The sequence below is a fragment of the Myxine glutinosa genome, chromosome 4, assembly GCF_964187855.1.
Source record: "Myxine glutinosa chromosome 4, kmMyxGlut1.1, whole genome shotgun sequence".
In the NCBI taxonomy this organism is placed as follows: domain Eukaryota; kingdom Metazoa; phylum Chordata; class Myxini; order Myxiniformes; family Myxinidae; genus Myxine; species Myxine glutinosa.
The window spans coordinates 177,846,069-177,858,548 of record NC_136264.1 but is presented as its reverse complement, the minus strand read 5'-3'; the positions used below and the strand labels follow the sequence as shown (position 1 = coordinate 177,858,548).

Genomic DNA, 12,480 nt, shown 5'->3' with positions numbered 1-12,480 from the left:
CTTAAAAATGGATCCCTGCCTTCATTTTTCGATCGATTCATTTTGAACTTTGACCACTTATAGTACGCCATGTGATTGGATGCATATCCTAATTACGACGTCATAGGTCAGGTGACATGGCGGGATGGACCGGTATGGTCCCCGGATCATACCGCCCTTGGCGCCCGTCAAAAATCGAAAGAGTATGGCATGGGCAACATCTGCGCCAAATTTGATGCTTTTGGAAGAATTTGAACCAAAATATCCCTCAGGGCCCTGACTAGAACCACTGCTCAACTCCATTCATTTATTCCTCTTTTTTCCTGCTGATTTGGAACCACCTTCCACACACTCTTCAATCTTATTCTTCCCTCCAGGTCTTCAAGACAGCTGTTATTACCATCTCAAGTCATCCCCCATCCAAAACCATGATCCTTTCTCCACCCGTTAAACAACGTCCTTCCCTCCAAAAACTATGCTTACGTATCCATTTTGTTCATCCATGCTTTCTCCCCTACCACTCATCGTTACCTGCATCCCCTGGTTGTCCATCTTCTTTGACTTTCTCCCTCTGTGCTGCTGTTGGCATTTCCCCTTTCTCCTGCTGTTCCCGTTGCTATTTTGTGTCCTGATCCGTTTTCTGTCCCAGCTCTTCCACGAGCCTTGACTTTGTATTAAAATATATATATATAGAAACTCAATGGTTTGACATTTCCCCCTGAGTTTTTTTTTGGAAAAGACAGGGAATGTTTTGGTTTTATAGGCCATATATTCTCTCCCTCACCTTTATCCTTGCCAAAGAAGAGCATGTTGCCTTTTGGATCACGCCATTCCAAAGAACCAACTTGTGCATCAGCTCCATCCTTCCAACACTCCAACCTTCCTTCTCCCCCAAGCACGGCACCAGCTCCTTTCACGTGCAACGTACTGACCCCTAAGGAAATGCGCGCAAGCACGTACGCACACATGGTTTGAGGATTTGTTTTACAATGTGCTATTGATCATAAAAACATGGTCGATCAAACGCACAATGCAGCTTAACACAACATATGGCTGCAGACATGCCAGAAGAGAATGAAGGGATTTTTTTGTTCTTAAACAATCAAATAAAAATGAAACCATTGCAAGTTGCTATTGTCATGGCATGTCAGTGAAGGTGGTTGGTGAGAATAAAATGGCCTCGGATATTTCACTCTGATAGACCGATTGACGCGGTTCAAAAAATAATAAAAAATGAGCAAAAATGTAGCATGTCTGGGCGAGCAAGATATTTACGTGTTGAACTCATTACAAGCCAAACACAACTACCCTGTAACCCGATACCATTACTGCACAGCCCAGAAGCATGGTGTCACCCACACACAAGGATGAGCGTTGAGGACCCGAGGATGAGAGTTGACCCCGGACAGGTTTACAATTTTGTTAAGGGAGCTCCCGAAGCATCCCTCAGAAAGGACAGGTATTTGGCCAAGTCACCGGCACACATTGGCCGACTCGTTTACAAAAAAACCTGAAGCTTTTAAACATCCACAACTGAGTGTCTCTGTAATTGTAATATATCCAGGTTTAGTCGCACTGCTATTTTTAGGCCTTGCAGCAAACATTCCAGAGATGTGTCACATGTTTAACCAGACTCGGTGGTGTAATGGTTAGAGCATCCCTCCTTACTCTGGGACGTCGGTAGTTTGAATCCAACCCCGGCCAAGTCATACCAGAGACTTGAAAAATGGTACGTGCTGCTTCCATGCTCGACGCTCAGCATTTAAAAGGATAAGAGCACGGACAAAAACCCACAAATTGGCAACGAGGCCTCCATCTGCGTCGAAGATCCTAGTAAGGGAACTCAATTGTATACATACACAGTAAGGTAGGCCTCTCTATCCCGCAGATCGTTTTAAAACAGCAACCATTCACAAATGCACCTTTCCTTGCCGTCAATATCATTCCCAAATGTTGACAATACAGTGAATGGAAAAGTTACTTTTTTATATATAATCTCAATGTGGTACAGTAATCATTTTTCCCGTTCACATGTGGAAAATAGACAATCGATGACATTTCAAGCAACATGCATCTATTAGTAAGTGGCTCGAGTAAAATAAATAAATAAATAAACTTTCAAAATCAACAGCGGCCATCCTAATAGGCCGGAATCAACCGCACACTGTACTAACACTGTACTCGCACTTGCTCCGAATGAGAAATGCCGTGATATCACACCCGATATCCACCGACATTTGGAGCAAAGTGTCGGTGACAGTGACGCTCAATTCGAAATCAAACTCGCACTTACAAATTAATGAGCCTGTATATTTCCTTACAGTCCCAGCACCGTTGGTAATGCAGCGTATTTTCATGGAATATCAGAAAAATGAATGCCAGGAAATTTAACCATGAATACCATGTTGAAGAACAATGTGTCATTTCCCCCAAAATCATATAATTACCTTCGCAAAAGCGGAAGGTTATGTTTTGATCGCTGTGTATTTATTTGTATGTCTGTGTGTGTGTGTGTGTGTGTATGTTATTCGCATAACTCAAAAAGTATTCAACCGAATTGCATGAAATTTGGTGGGATGATTGGTTATTATACGGGACACATTTGATTAGATTTTGGGAGCAATCGGGTCAAAGGTCAAGGTCAAGGTCACGAAAAGGTCAAAATCGTATTTTTACCATAGCGCGGTCAATTTTTATCCAATTGGCATGCAACTAATGCCAAAATGTTCAGAATTCAATGCCCGATCTTGTGATATACGACATGACCCAGTGAAGACATTACCCTTGTTAGCGGTTGGGGGTCAAAGGTCAGGGGGGTCACGACCTTGCAAAATGTGCGTTTTTTGTCATAACTCGGTCAATTCTTATCCGATTTGCATGAAATCAGCACCAAACTGTTCACTGTTCTGTTCCCTACACTCCCATGCCAAGTACAGAACAGTAGCTGCGGCGAAGGTATGCGCTCTACCGAGTGCCCGTTCTAGTTCGAGTATGGAAGGAAAATTTAAAGGAAATAAAATTCTTGTAATAAATTTTGTTTTTTACTCATTTATGGAAAATATTACATAAATATTACGTATATGGAAAATATTACAACATGCACCTGAGGCACCGCAAATCATGGTATCTCATCCAACGAGAAAAAAACATTCTACCTATTTCCATGATAAGCCACTGGAAGGGGCTCATTGTCTCGAATTTCTTTGTCTCGCCATTAGGCATGACCTCTCCAGGGCCGACGACATAGCAAAGCTGGATTTCCAAAGTCAGCTGCAGACTGGGCATTCTCCAATGATCAAAGTCATTCCTTGAAAATCAGAAATATTCAAAGCCTACAAGACCTTTGTCTGACACCTCTGTCTCATGGATTCTGTGGAATCTAAAGCCCTCAAAAGTATTTGCATCTCTGGCGATGAAGCCAAAGCTCAAGGCCTGTTGCTCTCACATTGCAGGCGGGTCGATGGCCTCTTTTACTTTTTGTTAACCACTTCTCTCCCGGTCTAGCTCCCTCTGCTCTCAGCCCTCCGAACCACCACAACAACTCCAGGATGCATGTGTTCTTCCAGTAAGCCCCTCCTGGATAAACTTCCAAAATTTAGGCTGACTCACTGCTCACCTCCACCTCATTCATTCCTGTTTTTCCCCCACCTGTGGAACGAACTTCCTCAGTCTGTTCAATCTCATTTTTCCCTCCAAGGCTTCAAGATAACTGTTGAGCACAATCCACCATCCCTACCCACAATCTTTTGGACCCTCATTAACCCTACCCAAGCATACCTCTTTCCAAGTTTACATATACATTTTTCTAATTTTTTATAACTTTAAAGTTTGGGCCTGTATTCATCTTGTTCAACCCGCGTCCGCGTTCCATTGATCATTCTCCCTCATGTTCGTTTTCGTCCAAGGTTACCTCCATTTTGTCAATTTACCCTGCTGATGGTGTGTCAATTTACCCCCCCTCTCCCTTTTCTTTTCATTATTTAATTGAATGGTCCTAGTCCATTCCGTGTTCGAGGTCCTCCATGAGCATCGAATCTGTACCACCTTTAGAGGCCATTTTTCCCCGCAAAGCGGGGGTTGGCCTTTTTCGGGAACCGTGGTTGTTGTTGTTTTTCGGTCCCCTTTTTGAAGCAATGTTTTACGGCCGGATGCCCTTCCTGACGCCAACCCTTTTTGCCGCCTTTAACGACAAACAGGGAATTACCAGTGAACTGGTACTCAATTAGCCGACCTCGGAAGGATGACAGGCTGAGTCAACCCCCCTGGCGTTAATTCAGCGATCGACCGGGATTCGAACCCAGGATCCATTGGATCCTAAGCCGGCACCCTAGCCGCTAGCCCAACACCTGGGTTGGGCTAGCGGCTAGGGCTTGCCCTGGGGGCAATCTGTACGTAAAAATAAAAAGAAGAAACAAAACAAGAAGAAGAATGTGACTCAGGAGAATATTCTGTGGGTGGTAATAGATATGGAGGTAAGCAGATAGCACAGTGCCAGGTAGATGCAGGTAAAGCAAACAGGTTTTAGGTTGTATTCATAGAGGGATAAATTACAAATCAAAACAGGTAGTATTAAAACTGTATAGGAATTTAGTGCGGCCTCATCTGGAATATTGTGTACAGTTTTGGTCACCTCATCTTCCACTTTCTTCAAATCCCTCCCAACTCCTCCTTTCTATTTTCTCCTTCCATCTCCCAAGCTCCACCACCTCATTTTAGTTTTCCTCTAAGTAATGCCCTTCTCGTATTCCCAACTTATTTCTCAATCTTTACGCTCTACGCCTCCCAACAATTTTGCATACCTAATATATAGATACGTACCCTGGGGGCAAAGCACCAGCTGTCTCATTTGCTTTTTGCATCCACTTAAACAAATAATTCAAAGCGTCCTTTTGAACAGGCCAGATGGGTTGAGATCCATGGTCAAATTTCAAGCCTATATTTGGTTCATGTGTGGGATCAACCACTGACTCAGCAAGACCTTTTCTGTTTGTGTTGACAAAACCAGAAGACTAATGCAGCATGCCTCAAACATGAAAACGATCTTGCTGGAAGAAAATCAGTTTACTAAACTTCAGTTCTAGATGGTGAGGCACAGTTATCAATTTCACGTTAAGCCTGGTTGGGATATGCTTACTGTCCTTTGATATCCTAAACCGTCTCCGCCCAAATGGAATGCGATGGTACATGTGTACAGAACTTGCAAAATACCTAACACCAACCGCAGACTTGGACGCATCATGAATGTAACACAAATACAAACTGATCAGTACAAAACTGAGGCAGAGCTTGCCAGTTGTTAAAATGTGTGCACGCGCACACACACACACACACACACACACACACACACACACACACACACACACACACACACACACACACACACACACACACACACACACACACACACACACACACGTGAAGTATGCACTCTCACCTCTAAGCTGTCCAGCCTGAGTTTGAATCTTGCCCCAGCTACAAACGTTCATCCTTGTTCATTTCACATGCGAGGCAAGGAATCAATGCGTGCTCCATCCATCGGAATGACAGTAAACCAGAGGGCTGGTATGTGATGGACGTTAAAGCTCCCACCTTGTTTACCTAATGCAAGAACTTCATTAACCTGTAAGCCAGTGATAGATTTTCCGGCTGCCTGGATCTTCAGCCTGGGTCCCGTTAATTAGACCCTTTCAGCACAGAACCTCTCCGAGCAGTGGGCCCACAACCACGGCTGCGGATCTACATCAGCAGATCCACAATCTCACCTATGTCCAGACAGTCAGTCACTCAACCCAACAATGCAACCTCACTACTCAAACCTTCTACCTTCCTTGCTGGAGGGTTTATCATATATATTATCATATATTTATAGTGCTCAAACATTATATTTTTAAGAGCCCGGAGTTGGCTTAGCGGATAGGGTGCCGGCTTGGGATCCTAGGATCCTGGGTTCAAATCCCGGTCGATCGTTGAATTACCTATTCATTCGCCAGGGGGGTTGACTCAGCCTGTCTGTTCATCCTTCCGAGGTCGGCAAATTGAGTACCAGCTTGCTGGGATGAATGTGCCAGTGTGTGTCCCAGCTTAGAATAGGTACACCGTATCCCTGCATGTCGTAAGAGGCGACTAAAGGGTTGGCGTCAGGAATGGCATCCAGCCATAAAAACATTGCCTTAAAAGGGAACCATGATGATTGTCATGGGGCCCGCAAGGCTAACCCCTGCTCTATCAGGGAAAATGGCCTTAAAAAGGGATTTAAAAAAAAACATTATATTTTAAAACAATACATTAAATAATGCACACCTTTATGAGCATTTTCCTTAAAGCTGTTATTCAATTACAGAAACTGTCAAAAGCATTTTTAAATGTATTTATTTGAATGTTTCATTAATAGTTTTTTTTTTACCGTTTTTCTTGTATGAAATAAGTTCCGTTTGGTGTCGTTTCATGACCTTAAAGAAGAGTTGTTTTCATCTGCTCACTTCAGCTCCTTGTGTTATCATACATCTGACCAGCTGTTTTCATCTATTTATAAGGTCTGTGCTGTGGGTAGTTGGTCTCACTGTTCCGATTATTTCACCTGCACTATTATGCAGGACTGTTTCCATCAAAGAAAGGCTTTCATACAATATTGAGTGGTAAAGCCTCTCGGTTATCAAATTGGTGTGAAATTTATTATTATTGATATACATTTGTAATTCTAATAAATGAAAAAAAATAGATGGTATTCATCAAATACTTACCCTGCACAGTCAACTTGGTGCGAGCCAACTCTTCTGTTTTTGAAGGGTATTTTTCTTTGATCCAATATGGCTGCCAGACCACGTGAGCAATGACATCATAAATTTATATTCTCCAATGTAATTGTTGTGTAGATCATGCTCACGAAACTTCAGACCAATCAGACTAAGCGTTGTCCCTGTCGAATTATGACGTCATTGTTAACAACACTTATTTTCCATGCGGAGTTCTTTGCAATGAGACATGTTTCAATTATTTTCATGGAGCGGTTTTGGAGATATAGAGGTGCAATGTTTTTCGGTTTTTCCAAGATGGCGCCTGTACCACATGACCTATGACATCATAATTATTAAAAATTATGCAGGCGGAGATGCTCCCATGGTGAAAACTTTGGGTAAATTTGACCAACAATTGCAGAGAAAACAAAAATTCATACTGATCGGATCAAGCGTTGTACTTGTCGAATTATGACGTCATAATTAAGGTACCGATGACATAATCATTAACATATCTTATTCCCCATGGGGAGTACTTGACAATGAGCTTTGTTTCAATTTTTGTCATTGAGCGGTGTCGGAGAAATAGAGGTGTAACGTTTTTCCAAGTTGGCGTCCATAGCACGTGACCTATGACATCATAATTATGAATAAAAATTTTTCTACAAGCAGAGGCGCTCCCATGGTAAAATGTTGTGTCAATCAGACCAATGGTTGCCGATATTGTGAATTTTTGAAAATGCAGAGACACGCCACACATACATACGTACATACACAGTACACACCCGAATGCCTAACCCTGTTTTCACTTCGCGAGCGCAGGGTAACAATGAGCCTGAAGTGTGAGTCTAGTTTTCATTTTTTAATTCTAGCTCTTTTGTATATATGTCATCGTGAAGTTGATCAAATATAAACCGATCATTATTCGCAAGCAAATATATTACTACGTAAAAGGAAAAGCATCCGTCCATCCATGTATGTATGTATGCATGTATGCATGTATGTATGTTCGTCACGCTTTATTCCAAAGGGTCCCTGCCGTCTTATAAGAATAAAAATGGTATCATTTGAAAGCTGATAATTGTTTTATTTACTTGGAAAGCCGATAATCGATTTAATTGGAACAAAAATTTGTGTCCATTTAAGCATAATGGTGCCTGCTTTTTTATATTTTTACGCTCCTTATTCCGGGATTGAAGAAGAAGAAGCGGGAACATGAGCTTAATGAGGTGGTGCTAACAGTATCGTTTATTATTCTACGACAGCAGTAACCCTTTATAAGGATATGAGGAGCACACAAAAAAACTATACATAGTAATCTTTGTCGAAGCAATAGAAAAATATATAAAAGTACACGGAAGGAGCACACAAGCAACAACAACATCCACGACAACAACAATTACACATTACGTATAAAACAATTACATGTAAAAGTTCATTTTTTGCAAGTGTTGTTTCATTATACATTATCACCGACACTCAAAGATAGACATGCGATGTTTGTGAAGTACAACATGCTGTCTTTTGATTAAACCCATCAGCGAAGCAACAGGTAGGCACGTCTAGTGTTTGATAAACCCAAAAAATGGATTCAACCTTTGTAAAAAATAGAAGTCAAGACATTCTCAGGTTAGAGACGTTTCTGTAGAGATATTGCAGGTGTCTCTACATCAATTGGTTTCCAAGTTTACTTCAAACAGATAAACCGATATTAGAGTATAGATGAGCAGTCCTGCGGCCATCATATGTCCATTGGTGAGTGATAGGGAAGGTTGCGGCACATCGTGGGTGATGTACTGGGCGGAGGCAATAAAGGCAGGTTTGCCGAGCGGAAGCATGGTTAAGTTAGAATCGGCTTGGCGAGAGCTGGTGTCACCTTTGTTCATGCCACAACCCAGAGCCATGTCTCACCTATTCCAGAGCCACCCACCACGCATGCGGAAGCTACCAAGCCTCCTCTCGTAACAAGCCCAGAAGCATGTTCCCTGCCAAAGCGGCCTGGACAGACCTTGACCATCCTGCGGTGTCCCGCCAGACACCGCACGGTATGTCTGTCATGTGATTCTCTCTGTCTTTCTACTGTGAAATGATTTGGCCAGATAAGGACTTGGATAATTAAGGATAATTAATCCAGTTTGTTCGTTGGTTCATGGACACATATGATTGGTAATGGGCTAAGGGGTTTTTATTATTGATATTACTTCTTTGTATTTCCTCCCCAATGTGCCATCACTGTAATGAAACATACCTGGTTTTTGGGTGAATTTGAACTGTTGTGATCATTCTTCGCAATTTGGGAAAGTCCATTGAGGACCTGTTGCTTCTCCTTCATTGAGAGGGAGTGAGGGGGGTGGGGGGAGAAGTGGATTGGTAACAGTAATTAACACCGTGCACCCAGACTATGCCGCTCGTCTCTCGACTCGCTCGGCCGTTAATTAGAGATGAGGCGTGTGGTACCAATTAGCGGTGCCACAAGGTGTTTCATGCATGTGTGCAAGCTCCTGAAGCTAAGTTGCCTCCGTCAACAAAGGTGGATGGAGGTTATGTTTTCACCCCCGTTTGTCTGCCTGTCTGTCCGTTTGTCCTTTTGTGAACAAGATATATCAAAAAGTTGTGGACAGATTCAGACGAAATTTGGCAGAGATGTAGCGTGTGTGACAAGGATGAAATTTTGGTGAAGATTTTGGTGAAGATCCGGATTCAGATCCGGCTAGTAGAATTTTTAAGTGATTCTTCACCATTGGGAGATAGGGCCAAAAACGATACATAGCAGGATATCTCAAAAAGTTGCGGACGGAATTGGACGAAACTTGGTAGACCCGTTGGGTGTCTGACAAGAACAAAAATAGATTCGATTTTGCTGAATATCTGATTATGGATTCAGATATAATTATTTAATTTTTTCAGTGATTCTTCACCATTGGGAGATCGGGCTAAATCCAACATATAGCAGGATATCTCAAAAAGTTATGGATGGATTTGGACGAAACTTGTTGGACACGTTGTGTGTGTGACAAGGAATAGTCGATTCAAATTTGGTGAAGATCTGCATCCGGCTAGTATAATTCTTTTTTAATGATTCTTCAATATTGAGTGATATGGCCAAAAATGATATATAGCAGGATATCTCAAAAAGTTGTGGACGGATTTGGCCGAAACTTGGTGGACAGGTTGTGTGTGTGAAAAGGAATAATCGTTTCGATGTTGGTAAAGATCTGAATATGGATTTGGCTACAATAATTATTTAATTTTTAAGTGATTCTTCACCATGGAGAGATCGGGTGAAAGCGATACATAACATGATATTTAAAAAAGTTATGGACGATTTATGAATAAACTTGGTGGATGAGTTGGTTAGGTGACAGGAACAAGCTGATTAGATTTTGGTTCAGGTCCGAATCCAGATCCGGCCTATCCGTGGGATACAAAACTTAAACTGTTCACCAGGCGGAGGTATGCTCTCTACTGAGAACCATTCTAGTTAGGATTGGGTTGACATGCTTCCTTGGGGCATTGTGGAAAGCCTGGAGTACTAAAAGTAAACGACGCCGTTTGGGTGAGTTTCATCGCCCCAGAAAGCCTTATAGAAAAGGATGGAGCCACAAGGTAAATTGGGGAGTAAAATGGTTACCACACGAGCCCGGCAGAATGGAAGGGGGGCAGGTGTGAGGTTAATTTGCACGGTGCCCCCATGAATATTGGAGGGGAACCATGGCATGCAAGGAAGAGCTCCATGGGGACCCCGTGGTGGTTGGATGGCTGATTGCCAGGCGTGCATGGAGGACAGTGCAGAGTGCATGGCCGAAGTGGGTGTGGCAATTGCTGCTCGATCTCAATCAGAGATCCAGTGTGGATCCCGCGTGAGCCCCTCGGCTCGTTCCTTGGGCCTGGAGTGATCCCGGCATAAAAAGCTCTGCGCTCATATGGGAAAACCAAACAGGGTAACCTATTCTCTCGATTTTGCACATGGCTGCGGGTGGCTTCATTTGCTGTGGCTGCAGCTGTGCCACAAATGCAGTACCGCCTATAGGTGAGTGCAGGGATATACAGTTTGTTCAGGGTGACAGAGATAGCTCGCCTACTCTTCGAAATGCCACCATGGGATCTCTAACGTCAACCAACTAATGCCAACAGCAGATTGGACACGAGTTTAACATCCATCCGTGGGATGGCACACACATTGATGATTCACCCCACCTGTGAAACACCAGGATGACAGTTTAGAGCTGGGTCGGGGTTTGAACCTAGGCTAGACGGCTTAGAGACGTGTGTGCATACCCGTAGCCAGGATATACTCCAAGTCCAGGGTGACTTGTGGACTCTTGAATAACAAGCACCATATACAATCACAATTATTTAGTTCTGTTCATTAAATATAAACAAATGTTTTCAAAATTTACATAAATTTTTTATAGACTCGGGTTTAATATATGACTGCCAAATTAGAATAAAAAATAATAAGCAATTTTTTTATTTTTTTATTTTTACAATATAACTCCCTTCTGTTTGGTAAATGGCATCACAAAAGGGTTTTACAGACCATTCAATAAATAAATAAATAAATAAAAAGAACAATAAAAAAACAATACCGTAATATATGAAACAACCCAGCTAAAAGGAATCAAAACCCCGGCGTTGGACTTCAGTTTTACCGATTTTATATTTAATTGACACCTTTTGAAAATAAAGACAGGTTTGTCGGCAGGTAGAGGTGTGAACTCTCAAACATAAGGTACAATATAACTAAATTAAATGCCATTGTCAGTCTTCCTGGGTACGCGCACCTGGATCGATTAACGACGAATACCGGTATGTCACAAAAGAGTGAGGACAAAGGTTTTACACCACCAGCGGTTATTACCAATACACCGCCTCATCTGTTCGCCGCGCGTGCCCTCGCCCCACACCAGACATACAATTCTAATCGCACATCCTCAATTACCGGTACTGCACCGATCGCCGAGGCCCCCGATCGCATCCAGCGCACTCAGAATTCTCACCCTCCCCGGCACCCCATGGTCTCACCTCCAAGAGAACAGAGAGAGATATACAAAGCGATGAGCAAGACCTTCCACATCACCGCGACCGGATCGCACAGTCCGAAGCCACAACCTCTCGCGGATTGGAACCAACCACCAGTTCTCTCCCGTTTGGGTTCGGGGACGGAGCGGAGGCACCACGCGAAGAGCGACCTCGACAGAACGAGCACGAACCCAGTACGAGGGGCGTGACCGAGTGTATGTAAATGACCGGAAGTGGGCGCGACCACTTTGGCACCTGTGGGTGTCTGAACTGTTTGTGGTTCCGTATTGGTTTTCTCAAAACTAAAGGTGGACAAGAACCACGTGCTGTGGAAGGTCGTGTTCTTATTGGTGTAACATCTCCTCAGTGACCGGGACATAACCACGGTGTGTGTCTGTGTGGGGGGGGGGGGGGGTAGCGTGTACGCGGTGTGTGTCATTTGTGTGGCGCACACCTCCTCCTCCCACAGTCAGTGCCAGCAGGGATTCGAACTCTTCAGGGGTGACGATTCCAGGCAGACCTTACATGGACGGGTGGCCATTTGGTTTCGGGTGTCGTGCGGGAAAGAGAGATTGGAGGGAGTGGAGGGAGGGAGTGGAGGGAGGGAGTGGAGGAAGGTAGTGGAGAGAGGAAGGTAGTGGAGAGAGGGAGGGAGTGGAGGGGAGAGAGAGTGTGTGGGGAGAGAGTGGAGGGGAGAGAGTGGGGGGGAGAGAGTGTAGGGGAGAGAGTGTAGGGGAGAGAGAGT

At 43.5% G+C, this 12,480-nt stretch overlaps 1 protein-coding gene across 1 annotated transcript in view; it reads right to left on the bottom strand.

The window, feature by feature from the left end:
* The window catches only part of LOC137425515 (cell adhesion molecule 3), a 54,091-nt gene extending 42,008 nt beyond the window's left edge, over positions 1–12,083 (bottom strand). Inside the window, exons 1-2 of the mRNA XM_068114029.2 lie at positions 11,739–12,083; positions 764–913 (exon numbers count right to left, since the gene is read on the bottom strand). Of these exons, the coding sequence (XP_067970130.1) occupies positions 764–913; positions 11,739–11,790 (202 nt within the window). The 5' untranslated portion in view covers positions 11,791–12,083. The remainder of the gene's footprint in view (positions 1–763; positions 914–11,738) is intronic.
* Between the last annotated feature and the right edge of the window lie 397 nt (positions 12,084–12,480).